Here is a 24937-nt window from a genome sequence, read left to right as displayed (position 1 = left end):
GGCTGCTGCAGTGACGGGCCCCGCAGGGGAAACGCACCCACCTGCTTCGCCAGTTTGTAATGAGCAGTGACAAACAGCCCTCCCCGCCCCCCAAAACACACACACACACACACACACACACACACACACACACACACACACTGGTTGTGACATTCCCCAGGAGCCTGAAAGAGAGAAGTTGGGAGGGTTCTGGATGCAGAGGGGAGGCTGGGAGCTCTAGCATGGCAGGGGAGGCCTGCTGGTGGAGAGTGATCTTCCCGGGGCGGGGGCTCTTGGGGACTAGGTCTGGGGCATCCTGGTGACCAGGGAGAAGTGCCCACCTGCTTAGCAAGCTGGTGAGAGCAAAGCTGGCCTGGTGCTGGCCAGTGCCAGCGCCTGTGACTGGGACCCCTCTAGATATTTCCAAGGTGGGGTGACCTTCAAAAGGAGAGGTCAGTGGGGCTGGAGTGATAGCACAGTGGGTAGGGTGTTTGCCTTGCACGCGGCTGACCCAGGTACGATTACCAGCATCCCATAGGGTCCCCTGAGCAGCGCCAGGGGTAATTCCTGAGTGCAGAGCCAGGAGTGACCCCTGAGCAGCGCCGGGTGTGACCCAAAAAGAAAAAAAAAGTAGGTAAAGATGACATACACCTTTCAGTGTCTATATTGCAAACCACAATGCTCAAAGGGGGAGGTGGGAGAGAGAGAAAGAGACAAAGAAAGAGACGGAGACAGAGAGAAAGCAAGAGAGAAGAGAGAGAGAGACAAGAGAGAGAGGGAGAGGGAGAGGGAGAGAGAGAGAGAGAGGGAGAGAGAGAGAGAAGTGCCTGCCATAGAGGCCGGCTGGGGGGGGGGTGGTGGTGATGGGGGACCCTGGGGACACTGGCGCTGGGAAATGTGCCCTGGTGGAGAGATGGGTGTTGGAGCACTGTATGACTGAAACCTCATCATGAACAGCTTTCTAAGGGTCTGTCTCACAGGATTCAGTTAAAAAATTAATAAATAAAAATTCAAAAGTAAATTAAAAAGGAAAAAAAGTTACAGGGGGCCGGAGCTATAACACAGCAGGTCTGGCTCTTGCCTTGCCACAGCTGACCTGGATTTGATCCCCGCCACCCCCTGGGGCCCCCTGAACCCCACCAGCAGTGCTCCCCGAGCACAGAGCCAGGAGCAAGCCCTGAGCGCCTCCAGGTGTCCCACTAAAGAAGGAAAAAAGAGAAAAGGCCAAAAGCCCCCTTCTGCTTCCGGCTGCTCAGAACGTTTGTCCCCAAGAAAGGGTCTCGGGGGCGCTGGAGCCGCCCACTGCCCGCCGTGACCGTCTGTCCCTGTGTCCGGCCCCCAGGTTCCGTGTGTACCACCCGCACCAAGACCGGGGTGGGCTACCCGCAGCTGAGCGCGGTGATCGAGTGCGCGGACTCTGCCCACGGCCTGAAGGGCCACATCATCTCCGTGAGTGTCTGGGACGTGGCGGGGGGGTGGATGGGGGGGCGGGGGGCGCTTCTCATCCCGCTGCGGTGCCACGAGTCCGCCCTCGGGGCGGGCTCCCGGCACTGTGTGACCACACTGGGTCAGTCCCCCGGAGAAAGTTCTCATCTCGCTCTGGAGATGTGAAGCCTGACCAGGGTGTGGACAGGGCCGAGGAGGTGGGCAGGTGCCCTCCTCCCTCTTCCTCCTGAAGCTTCCGGGCAGGTGGCACTGGGACCCCAAGTGTCCCCTGGACTCTCGGGGCCCACAGCCAGCTGTCTGGGAGTCAACACCGCCCGTGCTCGGGGACCCACTTTCTCCAGGACAGACAGCCCTGCCCTCTCTGCTTCTCTGTCCACTGCTGCTGGCTACTCTCCCATGATGCTGCGCCCAGTGGCCAACTTGAAGGGCTTGTCGTGCCTGAGTTTCAGATCCCCAACTGTGGAGAGACCAGGTCTACACGCGGTAACGCAGAAGCAAGGGAACTTTATTACTAGCCCGAGCCAGCACTAGCCCGAGCTAGGGTCCCAGCCTCACCCAGCACAGTGGAGTCTTGACGAGGACCCCGACTCCAGATCACAAGCCGTTCATGGGGGGCTCAGTTAAGAAGCGGTTTATAGACTGGTCTATTTTTAGCATCGCCCTATGACAACAGTGGTCAGCAAGTAGACAGCAGGTGCCAGAGGCGGCTTGGGGTTCTTTCCGAGAAGGGTGCGGGGATCCCTCAGGGCTGGCCAGACCCAACTGCCCAGTTTCTTATCTAGGTGACTGACTCAGTTGGAGTTGATCAGAAACTGCAAACCCCAATTTGGGGAGACAGAAACTGAGGCCTGGCTGAGACTCCATGTTGGCTGCAGCTGTCAGGCTGCTGGGGACAGGAGCCGGCTTGGGGCCTCCCGGGCGGAGGAGGCCACAGGTGTCTGAACAGCTGCTGTTTCCATCCCGAGGCTGGGCATTAGCAGATACTCGGAGCAGGGCAGACCAGGCCCGGCAGCCCTGCACGGTGCAGAGGACTCCGGCTCCCGCTGTCCTTGTCTGTGTCTGATACGCGGCCGGAGGAGCAGCACTTAGCAAAGCAGGCGCCTTGACTGCATGACGTCTGCAGACCTTTCCGCTGGCACCGCTGCTCAGCCGGGCGCTCCCAGGGAATAATTGATAGACGATTTGATAATTGATAATTATTAATTGATAGAAGAACGAAGGAGAGGCAGGAGCGCTAGCACAGCGGGTGGGGCGTTTGCCTTGCACACAGAAGACCCGGGTTCGATTCCCAGCATCCCATAGGGTCCCCTGAGCACCGCCAGGGGTGATTCCTGAGTGCAGAGCCAGGAGTTGACCCCTGTGCATTGCCAGGTGCGACCCAAAAAGCAAAAAAAAAAAAAAAAAAAAAGAACGAAGGAAAAGACCCGGGTCATTGCAGTTCCGGTACGTAGCCCCGTGGAATGCTGTTTGCTTGATTTTGACGGAGCGTTTCAGATGGCTGAGGTCTGATTTGTGGACCTGCTGGTTTTGTTTCGAGAAGGGTGTGTGTGTGTGTGTGTGTGTGTGTGTGTGTGCCTGGGTGGAGTGGAGGATATGAAGCAGTATTCAGGGGGCCTCTGTGTGTGTGTGTGTGTGCGTGCGTGCGTGCGTGTGTGCGCCTGGGTGGAGTGGAGGATATGAAGCAGTACTCGGGGCCTGGGGGCCACTCCCAGTGGTGCTCAGCCACCTGGCTGTGTGGTCCAGATGCTTCAGGCCTGGTGATGTACCTGGGGGCCTTTCAAGTTGTTCCCGTTGGTGCTTTAGGCATCACGCATGCCAGGCGGGCCCCCCAGCCCTTTGGCCCATCTCCTCAGCCTCTCCTGGGCCTGGTGTCTAAACATCCCTGTGTGGGGGCCAGAGAGAAAGCTCAGCGTGCTTTGTCTGTGGAGGCCGGGATTGGAGCCCCACACTGCCAGGAGTAACCCCCAAGTACGGAGCCAGTACAGCTGCAAGTCAGTGCTGGGTGAGGCTCCCAAACGAAACAGAACAAAAATCCCTCCCCATGCATTTGTCCCCTCAAGCCTCCCTCAAGCCCTGAGCAGCTGCCCAAGATGACCTCTCCTGGATGCCAGGTGACCAGCGAGTGAAGAGCCAGGCCTCGTCTCCAACCTTGCCCAGATTTCCCATGCTCCTCGGCTCCTTCCTCCCAGCCTTTCTAGCCCTGTGTATTAATTGAGCATCTACTATGTGCCAGAAACTAGAATGTCCGACTCCAGGTTCTTTGGTAGCTAGCAGTTGTCTGGCCTCTATGCAGTTCCCTTACCTTTGGTTTTTGGCTTAATGCACATCTGCTGGTTGAACTACTCATGTGTAAAAAGGCTGCTAGAAAACCACATCTGACGGTTGCCAAAGTGGGGAGATTCGACATTCTGAAACCCAATGTTTCCCACGCTGCCAGTGATCCTCGGTGCTGTCTGCAGCTTTGTGTTGGGGCTGCACCCCACCCTCCCGTGTACACACACACACACACACACACACACACACACACACACCACACGCACACTCATACACACTCATTTCCATTTTCTGGGGATCTCTGGGGTGACTTCACAACATAGACACATAGACTATCCCTTACTTTATCCTCGTGAATTAAGTTCTCTGAAGCTGACCCTCAGAGCACCCTGTATATGGAATGAATTCTCCTAAAATAGCACACTGTCCGTGTGTGTGTATGTGTGTGTATGTGTGTGTGTGTGTGTGTGTGTGTGTGTGTTTAAAGTCAGAGGGCCTGGGTGGTCCCCAGCACCCCAGGGTCCCACGCAGTATGTCATTTCGAGCCCTGGTATGAACCACTTGCGACTAGCCTGTGTGGCTGAATCCACAGCAGCTGTGGCCTCCTGACCTCCCTCCTTCACCTGAACCTCCTTGGGGCGCCCCGAGCCAAGCCAAAGCCAAAGTCAGGACCACTTCTTCCCAAAGTCCATTTCAAGCCAGGGACTTGCTCTCAGGGAACTTTGTGCATTCTTCTGGGGTGACGTCTGAAACCCCAGGGCCGAGCACTGCTTCTATCGGAGAGAGCCTGCACTTTGAAATAGATGGGCACGGCTCGTGACGGGGCTGAAAGACCCTGGAAGGAGGAAGCCGATGTGGACTTTGAAGGGGCGAGGGGGCTCCACCTCCTCCCTCCTTCCGCCCGCCCCTGGTGCTCCTTCCCACGCACATGCTCACCGTCTCTTTGTAGAGCCCAGGAAGCGGGAGAGGCAGCTGTGGGCTCTGAACCCCAAGTCCTGAGCTGGGGCACTGCCCAGTGAGCTGCACACCCGGGAATGGGCCTGTCCCCCTTCTCCCTCCCGGCCCTGGCTTCTGGCCTAGCCTTGCTGGACACAGCCTCCAGCTCCCGGTCCACCCGGGGGACCCCCACTGGGCGAAGCCTGTTGGGGAGGCAGGGGGAGGTGGCGTCTGAGTAGGGCTGAGGGCCGGCAGTCTGAGGGTCAGAGGCTGGTCCCCGTCCCCACCCTGCAACCCTAAGCTGACCTGCCTGCCTGGGCCTCCTGGGCCCCCATCTATGACGATGAGCCCACCCAGGACTTCCGTCACCCAGCGCCTTGACCAGACCCTTCCCTCTCGGGACCCAGGACAGCCATGTAGGAAAAGAATGCAGTTGAGGAACTACTGGGGCCAGAGCAATAGCACAGCGGGTAGGGCGTTTTGCCTTGCACGCGGCCAACCCGGGTTCGATTCCCAGCATCCCATAGGGTCCCCTGAGCACTGCCAGGAGTATTTTTCTGAGTGCATGAGCCAGGAGTAACTAACCCCTGAGCATCGCTGGGTGTGATCCAAAAAGAAGGAAAAAAAAAAAAGGACTATGTGCTGGTGCGTATCACTGTAGCACTGTCGTCCCGTTGTTCATCTATTTGCTTGAGCGGGCACTAGTAACGTCTCCATGGTGAGACTTGTTGTTACTGTTTTTGGCATATCGAATACACCATGGGCAGCTGGCCAGGCTCTGCCGTGTGGGCGGGATACTCTCGGTAGCTTGCTGGGCTCTCCGAGAGGGGCAGAGGAATCGAACCCAGGTTGGCCGCATGCAAGGCAAACACCCTACCCGCTGTACTATTACTCACTCCCTTCAGTAGTTCAGCTGGTAGGGTGGGGGACTGTAGCTGTAGTTGTGCTGGTGTGTAGCCAATCAATAAAACACCTGTACAGACCTCACCCTGCCCAGAACCCCCCAGGCAGGGGCAGAGGTGGGTGCTTGTGTTCCAGCTCAGGTCTGCAAAGCCCAGAGAGCAGCCGAGTCCCAGCACCCGAGTCTCCCATGGAGATGCTCTTCCCACAGTGGCTCCCCTTCATCTGCAGAGGTTCCCTCCCCCCACAGAGGCCTGAGCCCCATCAGCAAGGTCCCTCGGGGACCTCCCGCCCTGCCGCCTTCCCAGGGTCCATCTGAGCCCTGGGCAGGGCCCCCGTTGGGGTCCTCTCGACTCCCTGGGTCCCGTACGGAGACCGAGCGTGGTTCCTGCTGTCCAGCCGGGGCTTCTCTGCTTCTGAGGAAGTGTCCCATGGTCAGTGCCCGTGCCCTGCCCAGACCTCCGCCAGGCCACAGCCTGGGCACTCTGCCGCTTGCCAGGGACCAACCCTGCGTGGTCAGGGTTGCAGCAGGGGCACCACGGAGGATTCAGAAAATTAAATAGAAGAGAAAAAGCATGGAATAAGAGGGGGAAGTGTGGAGCTAGCCCCGTCCTGCCTGCTTCCTGCTAGCAAGCATGGACCGACAGCCTCCTGCCTCCTGGGCTGAGGTCCGCGCTGTCCTTCACTTACAACTCTCACCGATCTGGTCCTGTAAACAGCACCGGGAGGAGAAAAGCATCCTTGCTTCATGTGTCCAGTTCCCTCCGTCTCACAGGGCCAAAACCTACTCACCTATCAGAGGGTACCTTGGGACAAACGTTTTTGTGGTGGGCTTGTCCAAGGGGCTTCTTTCTGGGGGGCGGGGGGCAAACAGATAAGCACCCACAGGACCCTTGCTTTTGTGGTTTTCCACATCAGCTTTCTGGGCTTATGGCTCCTGTTTTCTGCCCCTCCTGCCTGTCCCCTCCTTCCGTGTGTCTTGGCCCTCTGTCCCCAACAGCGTCCCTTGTGTTTGTGCCAAGCCCCCTGACCCCACTAGCATTCTCGAAACCCGAGACCCAGTGGCAGGTGTTTAAGCAGACTCCCTGCGCCTGCAGATGGGGTTTCCAGGCAGCTGCCACTTCCCAGAGCTCCAGAGGAGACACCACGCGTGCCTGGAATCCTAAAGCTACAGGCAGGCGCCCTGTCCCTTTTCCTGGCCTGGAATCCTGCTCACTGCACACCAGACAGGACAGGGGACAGCCCACACAGGGGCCTGGGGCATGGGCCGCCCCTGGGTCATCTTCTTTCTGACCTGAGGTGCTGGAGGGGAGAGGGGAAGGTGGGCTTCCCGGGGAAGTGGGCCGGAAAGCGGTTCAGTGGGGCCGGCCCAGCCCCCCTCTCTGTTCTTGGCTGGGGGTGTTGGGGGGAGGCTCCCAGTTACCGGACACGCCTGCGGGGACACTCACGGCTCTCTCTGACCTTCCCTCTGCAGGACGGAGGCTGCACGTGCCCCGGAGATGTCGCCAAAGCCTTTGGTAAGGGACACGCGGGAAGGCGGGAGGGTTGGGGACGGGTTTCTAGGGGGTGAAGCAGATGAGAGGAGGTTTCGCCCTTACCCGACTCGAGAGTTTTCCTGCCCTGACTGTCAGCCCTTTGGGGGCGGCTGTTCTCGGGCAGGGCAGACCCAGGGGCGGCGTCCTGCAGGCCAGGGGTGGGTGCATTCCTGGCGCACGAGTCTCAGGTGCTTGGAGAAAGGTGGTCCCGGGCCTTCAGGGTGGGGCTCGGGGGGTGCTCAAGGGGAAAATCCATCCCCAGCAGTTTTCCCCAGAGGAGCTGTTTCTCATTAGGGGGCAGCAACAGCAGGAGTTGGGGGTTGGGGGGGGTCTTGGCTTTTCTTTGGCTCCTCTGTCACCCCCTCACCTTTCTGTTTGTTTGTTTTGGTAGAGGAAAACTCACAGGCATCTCTAAAGCGTGCAGTGTTCTTCCTCGGGCTCAGGGGCTGCCCGGTAAATACCGCGGTTCAGCGCTGACCCGCTAGACCCTCCGCCCCGCTGCTGTGACTTCCCCCTTGGGTCAGACAACGGGGCAGGAAAGCGGAGGGGACGCTTTCGGCAGCCGGGTTTAGCAGCCGTCCCGGGGACTGTGGTGAAGGGGGCAGCCCTCTGGCCGGATGCCAGGCTCATCGCAGACACTGGTGGACTCTGTCCATCCGACCTGGCTGCTGGGCAGGAGAGAGGTCAGGCGCTCGGGCTCCCTGTGTGCTCACGGCCACTCCTGATGAGCCTCGCCAGCAAGGCCTTTACAGGGGGGGTTGGGTGGGTCGGTGCGAGGGGCTGCTCCTGACTGACCCTGCATCCCGGGGCCTCGCCCTCCAGCACTGTAGCTCTAGGCCGGATCGGGGAACCTCTGAGCATGTCCAGGAGTGCCCCCCACCCCGGGAAACCCCTGTGGAAGAACACTGCTGATGTCCTCATGGAAGGGGTCAGGCCACTGCGTGGGGATTCCTGTGTCTTCATTTCCCCGATGGGGGGTCAGACAGGGCCTGCTCTTCATCCTAGTTACTTACTGAGCTCTGTTCTTGGAGATCTTCGTTTTCTACATGTAACCTCCGGAGGCCTTGAGAAAAATTGCTCGATTCTGACTTGTCCGTGGAGAACCTATCTATACAATTTTCTGTGGGCAGTTCCTTCCTTCCTTCCTTCCTTCCTTCCTTCCTTCCTTCCTTCCTTCCTTCCTTCCTTCCTTCCTTCCTTCCTTCCTTCCTTCCTTCCTTCCTTCCTTCCTTCCTTCCTTCCTTCCTTCCTTCCTTCCTTCCTTCCTTCCTTCCTTCCTTCCTTCCTTCCCACACCCGGCGATGCACAGGGGTTACTCCTGGTCCATGCACTCAGGAATTACATTACTCCTGGCGGTGCTCGGAGGACCATAGGGGAAGCTCGGATTTGAACCCAGATCGGCCGCATGCAAGGCAAACACCCTACCCATTGTGCTATCGCTCCAGCCCACTGTGGGCAATTTCTTTGTTTCCATGTGTCCCCGTTCCTTTCCCAGTGTGGGTCATTCCGGTCAGGTCAGGTCTGGTCTGGTCTGTGTCACGCACTCTGATAGACTCCAGGGACCCTGCACTCAGCCAGCCCTGGTCCCAAGCCCACACAGTCTACAACGGCAACGTTAAAGCCCCGGTGTCGGCTGCGTTTGCCTGGGAAACATGTTATTTTCCTGATTTGCATGGAATATTAGTCATTCGGGAGGTTTGAGATCCATCAGCGGTGGAGTGTGATACGTCAAGTTTTGCTTGACATGTAGAGAGGACATGGGCACTCCCTGCTTCTGCCCAGACTCTAAGGGGGAGGTAGACGCGCTGTCCTTTCCCGGCTACTGGAGGCGAGTTTGAGAAAGCTTAAGGTAGACCAGATGTCCGCTGGGGGCCTCACGGACCGAGCATTGTCCAGCCGCCTCTGAGGTTGCGTCCCAAGATGTCTCACGTGCTGTCTAGCTCCTACAGCTGTCCAGTTCCTGCTGCTTCTCCGATCACCTGCTTCCCCCTGTGCGGAAGGTGGTTGTGCAGAGCCATTGGGGATTTTCCAGTGGTTTGGCAAGGAGCCTGCGGGGGAGAGGGGGGCACAGTATGATGTGTCCTGGGTCCCGTAGCTTTCTTCACAAAGGGAGGACACCCTCCAGCCTTTGTCTTCATACAGGGCAGGGCCTGGCGGGGGGAGCAGTGGGGTCTTTGAAGAGCTGCCTTCTCTGAGCTCTCTTTTCTATTGTTATTTATTTATTTATTTATTTATTTATTTATTGGTCCTCTTATTGGGGTGTAGGAGCCGGAGCAGATTTTGTTATGCTGGGCGGGATGTTTTCGGGCCATACCGAATGTGCCGGTGAGGTGATCGAGAAGAATGGGCAGAAGCTGAAGCTTTTCTACGGAATGAGCTCTGACACGGCCATGAAGAAGCACGCGGGAGGCGTTGCCGAGTACAGGTGAGGCCAGAGGCAGAACCCTTTTTGTTTGCCTGTTTGTTTGTTTGTTTTGGCGGGAGGGGGGCAAGGGGCACACCCAGCAGTGCTCAGGGCTTACTTGCATTCTTGGTCGGGATCGGGGACCATCCGTGCTGTCAGGGATTAAGCCTAGGGTGGCTGCATTCGAGGCAGGCACCCTGCTCGCCATTCTATTGCTCCGACCCCTCCAAACCCTTTTTTTCTTTTTGGGTCACACCTGGCGATGCATAGGGGTTATTCCTGGCTCGTGCACTCATGCACTCAGGTGGGCTGAGTGATAGCACAGCAGGTAGGGTGTTTGCCTTGCACGAGGCTGACGTGGGTTTGATTCCTCCACACCTCTTGGAGAGCCGGGCAGGCTACCTAGAGTATCTCGCCCACATGGCAGAGGCTGGCAAGCTATTTGTGGCGTTACTGGTGCCTGCTGGAGCAAATCGATGAGCAACGGGATGATAGTGATAGTGACAGAGATGCACTCAGAATTACTCCTGGTGGTGCTCGGGGGACCCTATGGGATGCTGGGAATCGAACCCGGGTTGGCCACGCCCTACCCACTGTGCTATCGCTCCAGTCCCCCCCCCCCAGTCCCTTTTGAATGAATAGCCCTCATTTTTATGCAACTTGCAGTGGCTGAGTTGAACTGCCAGCCATGGGCCCTGAACAAACAAACAAATTTGTGGGGTTTTTTGTTTTTTTTTGAGAGGGAAGTGTCACACCTGGCTTCGTCCTAGCTCTGCACTCAGAGGATCACTCCTGGGGGGCTCAGGGGGCCATCTGGACTGCCAGGCATCACACCTGGGGCGGCTGTGTGTAAGGCAAGCGATCGATCTGCTGTACTATCACTCCAGCCTCCCCAGGTAATGTTGTTTTATTTTTTAAAAGTAGAGAGCCATAAAAAAATTAAATTAAAAAAAAAAAAAGAGTAGAGAGCCAGAGAGATAGGTCAAGTAGTAGAGTACGTACTTAGATGTGCAAGGTCATAAGTTCAATCCCCAGAATGGCACAGTCCTTATCTCCCCCTCCCCCACCCCGCCCAGCTCCCCACCACCACCTGGTAGCCCCTCAGCACTACTGAGCATGGGCCCGCTAAAAAAAAAAAAAAAAAAAAAGAAGTGGAAAGTAGAAGTGAGCATGTTTTCTGTGATGAAAGACAATTAAATGGCTCAAAACGTGCCAGTCTGTCCCAGGTGGCCCTGGAAGCGTGGGTGCGTGAAAACCTGCCATTAGCATACTGGAAATAACGGTCCTTCAGGTAAAAAATAATAATGCTAATAATACAAAAAATGCTGCCCGAGCCAGCTGTGAGGCCCCGCGGCGGGCCGGTGCTGCTGTTGGCGAAGCCGCCACTGCCCGCCCGGCCCGCACTCACGGTGTCACACGCAACGGGAGACGCGCTCTACAACCCCCGCTCCACGGCCTGGACGCAGCCCAGGCCAGAATGGGGAGGTGACCGGGGAGAGCTGGCAAAAGGACATGGCGGCCGGGGCTGGAGTGATAGCACAGCGGGTAAGGCGTTTGCCTTGCACGCGACTGACCCGGGTTCGATTCCCAGCATCCCATAGGGTCCCCCGAGCACTGCCAGGAGTCATTCCTGAGTGCAGAGCCAGGAGTAACCCCTGAGCATAGCTGGGTGTGATCTAAAGAAAAAGGACATGGCGGCACAAGCCCTGGCAGCCCTCGAGAGTCTGGAGAGTCACCTTCGGGCTGAGCTGAGCTGGCGTGACCCCACTCACCTAGATCTGCCCCCAGGCCACACTTGCCACCACTGTCCCAACACTCTGCTTTGGCTTCCCCTCAGAAAGCAAAGGCTGGGGCTATTCCCGGACCAGTAGTGGGGGTCATTCCCAGTGACGCGTCCCTCTGGGGTGCTGGGGGTCCAACTCGGGCTTCCCTGATGGAAAGCACACACTCGGCCCCTGGAGCTCTCTTTGTGGCCTTCGAAATATCGTTTCCAACCACAGTTGCCTGCGCTGTCTTGGTCTTCTGTCTGTTTCTTCCATTTTAATGGTCTGCGGGTGTGTTTTAAGACCTTCCCCTGCCTCCGAGAATTTGCCACTGTTCCTCCTCACGGAAGTTAGCCCCAAAGTAAAGTAAAATTTACCAGTTACACATACGGGGTGGAGGGCTGGGGAGGTGGGGGGGAGAGGGGAGGTATACTGTGATTCTTGGTGGTGGAATATGTGCACTGGTGAAGGGATGGGTGTTCGAGCATTGTTTAACTGGGACTTAAACCTGAAAGCTTTGTAACTTTCCACATGGTGATTCAATAAAAGAATAAATTAAAAAAAAAAAAGAAGAAGTTAGCCCCAGTGCTCTGCCGGTGCAGGACCCAGGGAGGAGCCTGGCACCCTCGAAGCCCTCAGGACTTCATGCCACTCTTTGTTCTGTTTTGTTGCAAAAATAAAAAAGGATGACCATTATGTAAAGCTTAACAAAAAAAACGTCCCAGGGCCGGGGAGAAGATGCAGTGGGAGGGAGCACAGGTTTTGCATGCAGGAAGTCTGGGTTTGAGCTCTGGCGCTACCTGTCTGCCCCCCTGAGCAGAGCTCAGAGCACTGGTGGGTGTGGCCCCACCCCCTGCCCTGTCCACTCCAACCCCCAAGGGACCCCTATTAAAAGCAGCCAGGTGTGGGGAGCACAGTGGTGGCAATGGTGATGTAGTAGAATATTGTATTTCCTATTCATCTCTCCTGCACCCCCCAAAAAAAGTGTATCTTGGGGTGGGGGGGAGATGGGATCAAATGCATTTTGAAGTTTCAAAGCAGGCGACGGGAGGGTGGGGGGGATTTTCAGAAACTAGGAAGATGTGCAGGTTGTGGGAGCGAGGGACGGGGGTCACCATGTGTCACCTCTGCCCTGTGGCAGATGAAGGAGACTGGCTTCTCCTGGCAGGCCCCCAGTCTTTTCTGTCTAGGGGAAGAGGGACCCCCCCCACCAATAGCAATGTTTTTAAAGTCCCATCTAGGGGGAGTCAGGCTGGGAAAAAGGAAAAAGAGACTTGTTTTTGCCTGTATCCTGGAAACTTTAGACACCGCTGCACAGGCAGCCCAGCTCGGGCCATGGGATGAACTTGCAGTTTGTCAGGGGGGAGGGGGAGGTGCGGGTTGCAGCCTATTGGTGGAGATTCTGCCATCATAACGGACCACCTGCTCCTGCCCATTCTCTAGGAAGATGGTCATTGCCGGCCAGTGTCTCTCCCGCACCTGGGAGGGCACTCTGGAGGGGATTGTGGCTCTCGCCTGCTTCCTGTTGGGCATTTTGGGAACTGGCTGGCTGGGTACTGGGATGGTGGGATTCAGACTCTGTGCTGCCCAGTGTTGATGTTGTGAGCAGGACGGTGTGGCCCGGCTCTGTGCCTGACATGCTGGCAGCACCAGATTGGCATCTGTTGCTTGAGTGCCAGGGGCTGTTGCACGTGACAAAACCGGGAATCACACCGGCTGGGGGTTTTTTTAGGGGAGGAGTCACACCCAGAAGTTCCCAGTATTCCTGGCTCTGTGCTCAGGGGTCACTCCTGGCTGTGCTCAAGGGAACTAGACGTGGTGCCCAGGGATCAAAGTGGAATAGGTCACATGCAAGGCAGGTACCTTCCCCAAGGCAGGTGCCGTAACCCTTCGGCCGGCTCTCTTGCCCTCTGGCTAGGGTCTTTAGCCAACATGAAATAAACCCAGATTAATAGAAAATCTTCCTTTTCCTTCCAGAGCTTCTGAGGGCAAGACTGTGGAAGTGCCTTACAAAGGGGATGTGGAAAACACGATTCTGGATATACTCGGGGGACTGAGGTCTACCTGCACCTATGTGGGGGCCGCCAAACTCAAAGAGCTGAGCAGGAGGGCCACGTTCATCCGGGTCACCCAACAGCACAACACCGTGTTCAGCTGACCTCCTGGACGACCTGCCTGCTGACCTCTGGAAGCTCATTAGCCCCCTCCTCCTCCCCATACACACACACACACACACACACACACACACACATGAATGCATGCACTCACACACGCATGCATTCACACAGATGCAAACACACACACATACACACACACACACACACACACACACTCCTGCTTTCCTCTCCCTCCTCTTCATCGCTTCCTCCTGGTTGGTGGAATGTGGCCGCCTCCTCCCCATCCCATTACCTGGAGGCTTTTGGGGCTCCCCCACCCGCCCAGTGCCTTCCAGGGGGCCCCAAATTGGGCATGATGGGCCAAAGGTCAGAGCCCAGTGGCCTGGATCTCGGAACCTCATTGTTGAGACTCACACTCACACCTTTTCTTGCTTTTTACAAAGAAGGTTTCACTTTAATATAATGCTGTTACCTTAAGACGTGCTGGTTTGCGTTTGTAGGGATGAGGTGGTCGTGGAAACTGGGTGGGGAGGGGAGGGGACCCACCAAGGGGGCTGACTGCTCCAGCTGAAGGTTGATCGTCAGATTCCCAGATCGCACACCTCCCCCTCTGCCCCGACCCCCCACCCACCCCCAAGCCCAGCCACCTCTCAAGGTCTTTTACAGGGAAGGTTTCGGGCCCTTCCTCAGACCCAGGGCTTTGCAGAGATCCTAGTCTGGGCCTGGGTCCTTCTGTGCAAACGGGAGGAGAAGAAGAGTGGTAGGAGAGACCCCCCCCATACCTAGCACATCACCCCAGAGGCACTCCTGTGCCAGCACTTTCCAGATGCCCCCCCCCCATAGAGGTTAGTCCCTAATCCATCTGACCAGAGGGGGTCTCATAGCCTTGGCCCGTGATCCAGCCAGTAACCTCGAGGGAATCACCGGTGGCCACTGAGATTGAAAGAGGAGAGTGGAAATCCTGAGACTGGAGGCGTTCCCGCGCGGCCCGCTCTGGGCTGGGGGCGAGGCTTGGGCAGCCCCTCTGAGCCGGGGTTCCATCCACCAGATCACCCTCTGCTGCTCAGCCCGCCGTCCCTCACACTCCTCACACTGCCTCAGGCCCTCTACTCTTGTGGGGGGGGGCGGGAGTGGGGGGGTCTGTGGGGGCTCCTGAGCGTTATTCAGCAGGGCTGGGACCACTTCAAGTCATTCTTCCCTTGCTGGGTGTCCCAAAGCAAGGGCCCCGGGCGGCTGGGACCACCAGTGCCACCTCTGCAGTGCTCAGGAGCCGCACAGCAACAGTCATGTCTGGGCGTGGGTGCCCCATGCATGCAAGGCCTGGGCATGTACACTAGCCCCCTGTCCAATCTCCTTGGCCTCAGGATCTCAACTCGCCGCTCCCCCTTCTGCAGAACCGGAAGTCGGGAGGGATGATTGGCAGGTGGGGGGCGGGGGAGGGCGCTGGGAGCCCTCGCTCCTTGAAGGGTGATTTTCTCAGGCACAGGGCGAGCTGCCCCCTTTCTGGAGCTCAGGGCTGTGCCCAGCGGTGGTGCACGCACATGGGCGATACCACCCTGCTCCCGTTCAGGAATTCCTCCCGGGCGCGAGCTTCCCATCGCTCTACGCAACCTACTGGTCCAGGCTACCCCACATTGCCACGTGCTGTCTGGAAACATCTGTACACAGCCGGTGGAGATAGGAGAAATAAATAGCAAGAGAACAAGACACAATGTTGCAAGGTGCCTTTCATCTCAGAACCTTAAGCAGAACCACGGCACCCCCTCCTCCCCCAAGTTACAGACCTCCAGCCCCACCCCCAAAAGGGAAAATTTAAGAAAGGTGTTGCCCTGCTACCTCTCCTTCACCACCAATGACCTGGGCTCTAACTTCTTAAACAGGTGGGCTGCGGGCCCATGTGGAGAACAAGGGGGTCTGGGGGAAGGCACAAAAACTCTGGCAGCAGAAGGAAAGGACAGCGGGTTTCAACCCTTCTACGCCTGCAGACTGGCCCCAAGGACGGGGGCTTGAAGGTCACTGGTATAACGGTTCCAGGAGCACCCATTAATTCAAAATCACCCATGAACTCAAAATCACCCACCATTCACAATCAACACGAGGATGAACTCCAGGTGTTCCTGGGGGCGCTAGTTGCATTTCTCGAATGTGCATGTGGGCCCCTTCCCAGGGGGCTGTCCTCATCCTGTTTCCTTCCGGCTTTAAAGTGCTGCTCAAGTGAGTCCTGGTGGGGCATGTCTCCCATTTTTATAAGCCCCTTGCAGGGCCACGGGAGGGTGGGGTTGGGGTGGGGAGAAAAAGCAGTTCCTACCCTTTTCTCAGCCTGGACTTTGCATCCCTACACCCCTCCTCACACACAACCGCAAGGACACTTTTTTTTTTTTTTTGCAATTGGCACTGTTATTTTATTAGTACGAGTATACTGAAACAATAAACTTGTACTGGTATACAGACAATTTATTTAAAACAATTTTGTTCAAATTTTGAATCAAACATTGTTTTATTATAATAATGAAATAATTTCTACCTAGAAAACCTGCAAGCACCATCAAAGAAAGGGACCATAAAATTCAATAAACAGACTCGAGTGTATCCTACAAATAGACACACCACGATTAGAAAATAGAATATGAATTCTTCCATTTTTTTTTAATATTTGTTTTAAAAAAGCTAGTGCAAGTACAATATTTTACACTGGAATTACAGAGAGAGTATGCACGCATATGGAAAAAAGTTCTCCTGTCACAATAAAAGCTCTTAACTATGTATGCACTTAACATTTTTTTTTCTTTTCAATAAGGTGCAAAACATCATTCCTTCCCTAGTCGTCCTCCTTACTGGCCGCGCCGGTCTGATAGCGCCAGCAACGTCCCCCTTAACTGTCTCTTTTCCCTTGGCCGGTGGGAGGCAGAGGATGGGATGGCAGAGGCTGGGTGAGTCATGATCCAAGAGGAAAAGATCCTGGGGACCCATCTCAGAGGTGGTTCTGGGGCCAGGACCGCCTCCTTCGGGGGGTACCAGGAACTCGGGCAGAGCTGCGCTGCTGAGCAAGCGGGTGGGAAGGGCAGCAGTGAGGAGACTGCCCTCTAGAGGCCGAAAGGGACAGTGCTCATGCTCAGGCCTCGGTGGACAAAGCGTTTCCCACCCCCACCCCCCACTCTGGGGCTGAAGACTAGGTGGTTAGGGGGCAGAGACCAGAGGGAAGCCACACACCCAGCCATCCCGGGGCTGCTCGTTATTGCAAGCCCACAGCCACGAGCTTGAGTCACCTCGGGATTCCGGAGGCCAGGAGGCCACCCGGCCAGGATTACTGTAAACAAAGCCCCAGCGGAAAGAGGCCTTCAGACTGACCACGAGAAAGGAGGCAGGCTCACTTGGGCCATCCAGAAAGCAACTGCACACACCGACGACAGGGAAAGGAACGTGGGGTGAAGTCTTCAGTGATCTGCAGTGGAAGACTTGAGTCCTTTCCGAGAAGAAAAGTTACAGAAATTCGTAGAGACTCGTTATTGTCAAGATACTACCTATTGGCCAAATGCACTTAATTTTTAATACAGCTGAACCATTTGTCTGCAAGTCATGAGGATGTGGAAAAACCGAAGCTGCTCTTCCCTCCCGCCATCGTCTAAGGTGAAGGACAGCTACCAGAAAAAAAAAAAATCGCAGTCAGCAGTCAGGGAGGGGCTGAGATTTCAAAATTTTAAAGAATTGTCGGTGGGATTTTGCAAGAGCCCCCCACGGCGGCTCAGTTTCTGCTTGCTTTGTGGGCAGAAAATGACTCTTCTGAGAAGTTGCTCCACTATTTAGTTTGGCCTCTAAATAGTCAAGGGAAAAAAAAAAATCAAAATTGAACTCAAGCCAAATGAGGCATTGACATTGAAATTCTGGTTTTGTGCCCGCCCCCCCTTGAAATGAGGTGTGGGGGAAGAAGGTTGCCCAATTTCTGTTGCTCTTGCTATCATCATGAGTCCTGTTTTAGTGGTAGCTAGGATCCCGAGTGACAAACACTTCTTGTTCAGGATTATATTCTTTGGGTTTATTGGAACAGGAAGTGCTGAAAATGCTAAACATCATCTCAAGAAAAAGGGAGTTGCAATGGCTTAAGAGTTTCAACTAAGAAGGGAGCGCAGAGAAGTACTTCCTGCAAAGGAATGAAACAGTATTCTCAAATTGAAGACTATGGAGATGCCCTCCCGGCAGAAGACGACTCTATGTAACAAAAACATAAAAGCATAGGTATAGTTTAAGAGCCTTTTACGTAGTAATTCTTCCAGGCCATAACCATACAAATCTGATCATGTAGACATGACAAATTTCTATATACAGAAAAAAAAAAACATGTAACTTTCAACCTTTATGCTTTTTTTTCTCTTTTTTTTTACAAACAAGGTATGAAACTCATGGTTTCAACAGATCCATCTTGCAAACACTGAATGAATCGTTTCGACATTCATTTTTCTTTTGTGCAATTTTTTTAATAAAAAAAAACATTACCTGTACTCCCCAAAGTGAGTGCTTCAAAAAAAATTGTTTTTTCTTCAGCTTCTCAAATTAGGTGTACATCTTTTTTTTTAAAAAAAAAAGAGAGAGAGAGAAAGAGAGAAGGAGAAAAAGAAAATTCCCACAAGGTATAGTGCTACAAGGAAAGACCCTATCAGTAAGGTAACATATTTGAAGCGAGGTCATCTATGTAAAAGAAATCTCAGCTCCGGAGTAGAGGTGCACAAATTGTTTGGAGTTTCCCTATCAACAGAAACACAACACTGTCTGTGGAAAAGAGAGGAAATCAACCCAACACAATAGCATATATATGTGCTTTATAAAAAAAAAAAGTAGAATTCTCTGTATATTTAGTACTTGATGGATTCTTACATTCTCTATTTCAGAAATTCTGGGTTGAAAAACATGAAAGGGGGAAGCTGAGGCCTTTCACCAAAGTTCACTTTGCAAAATTGAAAAGCGTCATTCCCTTTCCTTGCAAATCATCGCCAGAAGCTGGACTGGGCTCTAGAGACCACCCGTTTTTCACCTGGAAATATCCTGGGTGATTCGGAAATAGGATGTGCAAAGGGTCTGGGGAAACGACAGGCCGTAATGGCTTGAGCTGTTCTGTTGATTTATGGAGCAGTAACATGACAACCAACACAGCTCAAAGAGCCTGGCCTTGTGTCCCTCGAACTCTGCTTCTTCAACCGTATCTGAAATAGCATGGTGTTAGTGTCTTCAAAAGCATTTGAGATTTTTTTTCTCTCTCTATGAAATAGGTTTCCTTAGTAGTCACAGATGTTAAAGGGTATTGTCAATTGTTTTCTTAAAAAAAAAAAAAAAAAAAGAAAGAAACCCAAAGCTACTACAACAACAAAAATAAATTTTGGCAACATATTTCAGTAAAGATCAAACTATGTGCAAAGAGTGGATTTTTTTTTTTTTGATTTACTAGGAGCTACTGTTCATCTCGAACATGCAGCATTATATTGCAATCTATGCAGTATCTAAAGGAGTCATCCACAAGATGCAGGAAATCCAAACATTCCTTGAAGTTGTACAACCCTACCCCAGAGCAGTCAAAGTGCTGCTTCTGGACACGTCCGTGTACCACACACACACACACGCCAGCCCCGTCCCTGAGTAAGAGGTGTGAAAGGTTCCGCAGAGTTCCTTGTAGGGGAGAAGGAAGGAAGGATGCCGCCACTTCCTGGTAGGGGGAAACCCAACACACTCACCAAACAAAACATACAGGGTCACCATTCAGAGTCAGAAATGGGATCAGTGACGACAGGGATTAAAAAAAAAAAAGAAAAAAAAATAAATCATCTTAAACCCAAATTGGGTGAATAGGGAGAAACAAACAAAAAAATAAAATTGACATAGAAGATTCTCCTGAAAGTCCAAATAAAAAATGCAATTTGGATTTCCACTTTAAAAGATTTGAGGTAAGTGGCGTCCATGTCTATATTTCCCCCGCCCCGTCCCCACCCACCCCCGCCCCCAAGGTGGTCCAGACAAACCGAAAGGATTCTCAAGTTCAACATTCTAAGGAACAGTCATTTTATATATTTAGAAATCCCTACAAAGAGAGGTTCTTGTTTGTTGGTTTCGTATTATTATTATTATTATTATTTTCTTTTTTTTCGCCCTGACTAATTTCTTGGTGATTGTGTTCCATTGTAAACGCAAAAGGCCTGCTGTTATTATTAGTTTAAAAATGGAAACCAGGAAAGAATGAACGCAAGACGGCTGTCAGCAAATATTGCAGAGTGGACAGAGTACAGAGGCACATAGCTGATCCTCGTAAGCTGCACGGCACCAAAGAGATTTCTAGGCCTGTCACTGTTAGGTTTGCTACACAGGAGCGGCGGCACAGACTGCCCTGGGCTTCTCGTGGTTGTGGGGTGGGGGGGCCTCCCCGGTGTCCGCAAAGCAGAGGAAGTGCCCTGTGCCCTGGGTGGTCTTCCTATTTGGAGAGAGAGCTGCCACAGAGGAGCGATGATCGTGGTTCCCGGACGGGTGACTCCCTCTTGCAGTCACTGCCCGAGCCCCCTTGCTCAGAGGCACAGCGCAGACCTCAGGAGGTGACAGTCCCATCCTGGGAAGGACGTGGCCCATGGGTGGATCCTGGCTATGCTTCTCCAGAGTGTCCCTTAGCTGCGAGTTCTGCCCCTTCCTCTCCAAGACTCCACGTTCACTATTCCTGGCGGTGATGGGGGCACTGCAGCTTGCTTCCTTAGATCTCCTTTGCTGGCTCTTTCTGTGACTTGGTGACACACAGACAGACACCCACCGGGAGCTTCCCCGGCAGGCTGTCCGTATCCGCAGCAGGGAAAACTCACAACAGAGCAGCAGCGTTCCCCTTCCTGGCCCCGTTCCATGTCTGGCCAGAACCGGAAAGATGGACCCGACAGGAAAATCAGCCAAAGGGGTACATGAGCTTTGAACTAGAGCACACGGGTCAGACTCTATTGGCACAGAAAGTATTGCACATGCTAAGAAAAGCAAGAGAATAAAAACGGGACACTGTTTTCGAAAGAACCAATGATTAATTCCTATACCTGAAATAGAGCAAAAGCACACAAATGATGATGATGTTCCTATGGCTGCGAACCGTGTTACATTTTCCCGTGATGGTGTCGGTTTCGTGGATCCAGTTAGTTCAATACTCCAAAGTAAGCCAAAAGGTGATTATTGATCGATGAGTTTTTTTTTTCTGAGTCCAAAAGTGGCGCTAATGAGGACAACGTCTGGATGGCAGCCCCGTTCTCCGTCTTATCATCAAAGGTTACAAACAAAAAAAAAAAAAAAAAAAAAGAAAAAAGAAAAACCTAATCATCACAAGTGCCCTGAGCAGAATATATGGAAGATGAAGCAAGTTCTCTGAACAGAAACATTAAAAAAAAAAATGAAAGAAAGAGAGAAAGGAAGAAAACAGCACGAAATAAAGCAGTATGACTTCAAGAAGGGGCCGAGCTCGCCCTCTGACAGCCATTCCAAGGAAGTCAAGAAAAGCTTTTCTAAACCTCCTCCAATGGTTTTGGTAACCCCCAGAAAATGGTTTATAAAAATTGTTAATTCGGGTGAAAAGAAACATAAATACAAGATAAGCCAAGATGTGAGTTTGAGGTTATTATACCTTTTTTAATTTGCGAAATGCAAGTTCTGTTTTCCATGGTAAAGGGAAATCTGGCATTGGTTCAAATTAGTTGTAGCCATTCCAAGTAAGAAGATTGAAAAATTTTCTCCACTTATGTAACTTGTTTTAAAAAGCACTCTAAGATGCCTCCTCAAAACCCACAATCTTGCCGCTCTAGGGGAATGAAAGGTTTAAGTGATGAAAAACCCTTTCTGGGCTTGTACCAAACATGAAATCTTGGGGGAAAAAAAAGTCATTCTGAAAATAACATTAATAACAACAATAATAAAGTAATTGTTTTAAAAAAACTCGCTCACATATATGAATGTCTTCATGGAAAATTCTCTCAATGCATCTGAAGAAAATTCTCAGAGTTATTCCTGCTAACGCCTGGTTTCTCTGACAGATGTGATAAAAAGACCAAAATGAATTTTGAAAGGAACCTTATAAAACGGCCTAGAGTTTAGGCAGGTTAGAAAGTAATTTTGCTACATTTATTTATGCTCGTTCAGTCCCCCAAACCTTTCCCACAATGTTATTGGATAAAAAACTGCAGGAATATCACACAAATTATAAACTCAAGATGTGCAAATCGCAAGGTTCGTTAAAAGTTCATCTTAAAAGGAAAAAACACTGAACAAAAATGAGTATTCTTATTTCCCATCCCTTTTCTCTCAGTTTCTCTGCATACACCTTTAATTCTTTCTCAAACATCAAAGTGAAAAAGTGCCCCTGTCCGGCTTTTCTTGGTGGTCATTCATTGTCACATACGAGTTCATAATTCACATTCATCCTTTGAAACCACGTGGAAACTTTCAGGATCTTGCTCGTGAGAAACTCTGCAGAGCTGAAATGTAGTTACAGTGTTGAAAAAAAAAAAAAGAAAGCAACTTACTTTTTTTTTTGTTTGTTTGTTTTTTGTTTGTCTTCCCAAAGAGTTTAAAGTGAGATACAGTACTTTGTTGAATGAGAGACCAAGATGCTTGGTAATAAAGTGTGAACAGATTTTTTTTTTTTAAGTGCTTAAGAGATAGTAATATATATGCTCATCTTCAAAATCTAATTCCTCACGTCACACTGGAATCTGAAAAAAGTGGCACCCGAGTTGTCCATAGTCATGAACTATAAACAGTACTAGAGTTAAAAGACAAAAAGATCTGCAAGCCCAACGCGAAGAGCTTCGGCGGCTCGCGTCTACATCTCTTGGGAGCGAAGTCAAACGCGATCCATCACCTGGTTGGTTTTCCTAACACTGCACAGAAACCCGAGCGGGTGTCCACTCGCCCGCGGCCCCGCTCGCCACCCCCTCCCGCAGGGGCTGCCCGGTCCACCCCGGGGAAACCACTGCACTAGGAAAGCAGAAACAAAATCCCACGTGTGGCAGTTGCTCTTTAAGGGGAAAAAAGGGGGAAAAAAATCAGTGCAGTCAGGCCCCATAGGGGGAAATAGGTATCTATAGGATGAAAAGTTGCTTTTATTGTAAAATAAGTTGGAGGTGGGGAGGGAAAAATAGTTCTTTTACACGATTGCCTTTCTGAAACGCGCTGTCGGGGGTGGGACCTAGCGAGGCCCCGGGAAGCGGGATTCCTGATTGGGACTTTGCGCATGAGTGATAGCTGCGGAGACCACGCCCCCCCGGGTGCAGCCGAGCTCCGGGCGGGGCCGAGGTGGAACCTGGCCCCGCGAAGCGGGATTCCTGATTGGGCCTTTGCGAGTGAATGACAGCTCCTGAGGCCACCGCCCCCCAGGTGCAGCCGAGCTCGAGGCGGGGCCGGGGTGGGACCTAGGGAGGAGGCCCCGGGAAGCGAGATTCCTGATTGGGACTTTGAGATTGAGTGACAGCTGCTGAGGCCACGCCCCCCCGGTGCAGCCGAGCTCGAGGCGGGACCCGGGTGCAGACTCAGGCCTGCAATGCAGCCCCGGGATGGCCTTTCCTGCACAACTTCCTCGCAGAAAACCCGGCAGAAGAGAAGTAAGTCAGCGCTCCCAGAGATGTGTCTGGGCCGACCTGTGAAGGACGGAGCCTGTGAAGCCGCTCAGGGTGCCCCTGGAGCTGGCGTGGACCTGGCCCGGCGCCTGCCCTGCGCCCCCTGCACTTAAGAGCCCGGGCACCCCACGTGGTGAGAGCCGCCACCCCAGCTGTTAAGTCTAATGACCAGGTTAGAACAGAAACCTAAAGGAGGAGGATAACATGTAAATACTGTGTTATTTAGCCTACAGTACAGTAATCTGGATACAAATGATGAGGGTCGCCGGCTCTCCTTCGCCCGCACTGCCGCTACTTGCCTACGTTAGACCGGCCTTCAATGCAAATCTTAACCTCCTGAGGAATGAGAGAAGGCTTGGGAAGAGTCAAAGGTGGCTCATCTTCCGACTTCTCCAGTTTGCGGGTCTCGGGCGCCGACCACCTCCTCTTCCTCCGGGCTGCGGGCTTGCTGGGTTCTATTTTGGTGAGCAAGGGCGCGGCGGAGGGCAAGCCTGTCTTTTCGGGAAACTTGAGTTCACCGTTCTCCGAGAGCATCTGGGCACTTCCCTGATTGATTCCGTTCTCCTGCTCGGCGTACCTGTGTCTACTGCCCGCCAGGCCGTCGGGCTTGGTGGGCTTTAGCAGGCCACTGGCAGGATCCACGGGCTGGCCCTTTTTAACAGAGCCGTTCTTCAGGTTCTTGAGGGTGAGCGAGATGCAGACATCCCCAACGGAGAGTTTGGAACACGGCAAATCAAAGAGCTGGCTGGTTCTCTCGGGACAGCAGGAGGACCAGCCCTGTCCAAACACAAAAAAAGGGTACTCTACCAAAACTTCAACACTGACCTGCGGAGACAAGAGAGAGACAAGAGAGGGAAGAGCAGCAATGAAACACGTGAACATACCATGTGCTTGCATGAACATAGCGTCTGCTTGCACGAACATACCGTGTTTGCTGTACCTTACACATCTAAGCGCAAAAGCTGGTGCGCAAAATAAGGGGCACGGTGTGTGCATGTACTTACCCAATTGCAGGCGGTTGAACAAGCAAACAAAAAAAGTCAAGTTCTCCAGAATATTCTTTGACTTAGTTTTATGGCTGGTCTCCATGAAAGCAATACAATTGCACCCCCTCCCCAGCACCCCAAAATGTCTCTGCAGATGACTGAGAGCTGGGAATAGGCTCTTGTACTGGGCAAACGTTGTCCTCCTGCAGACAGGCTAAATGTGAATTAGCATCAGACTAGACAGATGCCACAGGTTCCAGTGGGAGGAGCTCAGCTGGGCTTTCCCAGGACTCTGAAGGGAGGGGCAGGGTTTGAAGTTCGGAAAGAAGGTTATTGCTGGTCAGAAGGTGAAACAGATCACAGATGGAGTTCAAGTGCCCACTATAAAATCAAGCCCCAGGTATGCCGAGGAAAAACAAATATTGATACTGGTGGGGTGGGGGCGGGGGCCGGGGAAGCCCACATTCTTCCAATAACTCCCAGTTTCTCGATTGCCATTATGTGCTATGGAGTGTGCCAAGAAATTTACACTATAGCACTGTCGTCCTGTTGTTCATTGATTTGCTCGAGGGGGCACCAGTAAGATCTCCATTGTGAGATTTGTTGTTACTGTTTTTGGCATATCGAATACACCACGGGGAGCTTGCCAGGCTCTGCCGTGCGGGCAAGATACTCTCAGTAGCTTTCGGGGCTCTCTGAGAGGGACAGAGGAATCGAAACCAGAGTCGGCTGTGTGCAAGGCAACCGCCCTACCCGCTGTGCTATCGCTCCAGTCCATCAAGAAATTAGGTTGGGAAAAAACAAATAAACAAACAAAATAACCAAAACCGTCCTGATCCCAAAGGCGTTCACAATTAGTGGGCAAAAGGAGGAACCTGAATAATAATATAATAATAATAATAGTTTATAAGCAGGTTCCAGCTAGGACGGCAGCAGAGATGAAAGCTCCGTGGTGCTAAGGCAGTCTTCCTGGATGAGGATATTTA

The 24937-nt window shown here is 52.9% G+C and overlaps 2 protein-coding genes across 11 annotated transcripts in view; one reads left to right on the top strand and one right to left on the bottom strand.

Moving 5' to 3' along the window:
• GMPR (guanosine monophosphate reductase) overlaps positions 1-13836 on the top strand; it is a 46162-nt gene extending 32326 nt beyond the window's left edge. Inside the window, exons 6-9 of the mRNA XM_055125688.1 lie at positions 1322-1428; positions 7010-7052; positions 9336-9495; positions 13215-13836. Coding sequence (XP_054981663.1) covers positions 1322-1428; positions 7010-7052; positions 9336-9495; positions 13215-13395 — 491 coding nt within the window. The 3' untranslated portion in view covers positions 13396-13836. The remainder of the gene's footprint in view (positions 1-1321; positions 1429-7009; positions 7053-9335; positions 9496-13214) is intronic.
• Positions 13837-18669: 4833 nt separating this feature from the next.
• Positions 18670-24937, bottom strand: part of ATXN1 (ataxin 1) — a 454093-nt gene continuing 447825 nt past the window's right edge. For all 10 annotated transcript variants that reach the window (XM_055125681.1, XM_055125678.1, XM_055125684.1 and 7 more), the window contains one exon: positions 18670-23790. In XM_055125681.1, coding sequence (XP_054981656.1) covers positions 23257-23790 — 534 coding nt within the window. In that variant the 3' untranslated portion in view covers positions 18670-23256. The remainder of the gene's footprint in view (positions 23791-24937) is intronic.

Source organism: Sorex araneus, chromosome 2, assembly GCF_027595985.1.
Source record: "Sorex araneus isolate mSorAra2 chromosome 2, mSorAra2.pri, whole genome shotgun sequence".
NCBI lineage: Eukaryota > Metazoa > Chordata > Mammalia > Eulipotyphla > Soricidae > Sorex > Sorex araneus.
The sequence above is the reverse complement of the archived record's forward strand: the minus strand, read 5'-3'. Positions and strand labels throughout refer to the sequence as shown.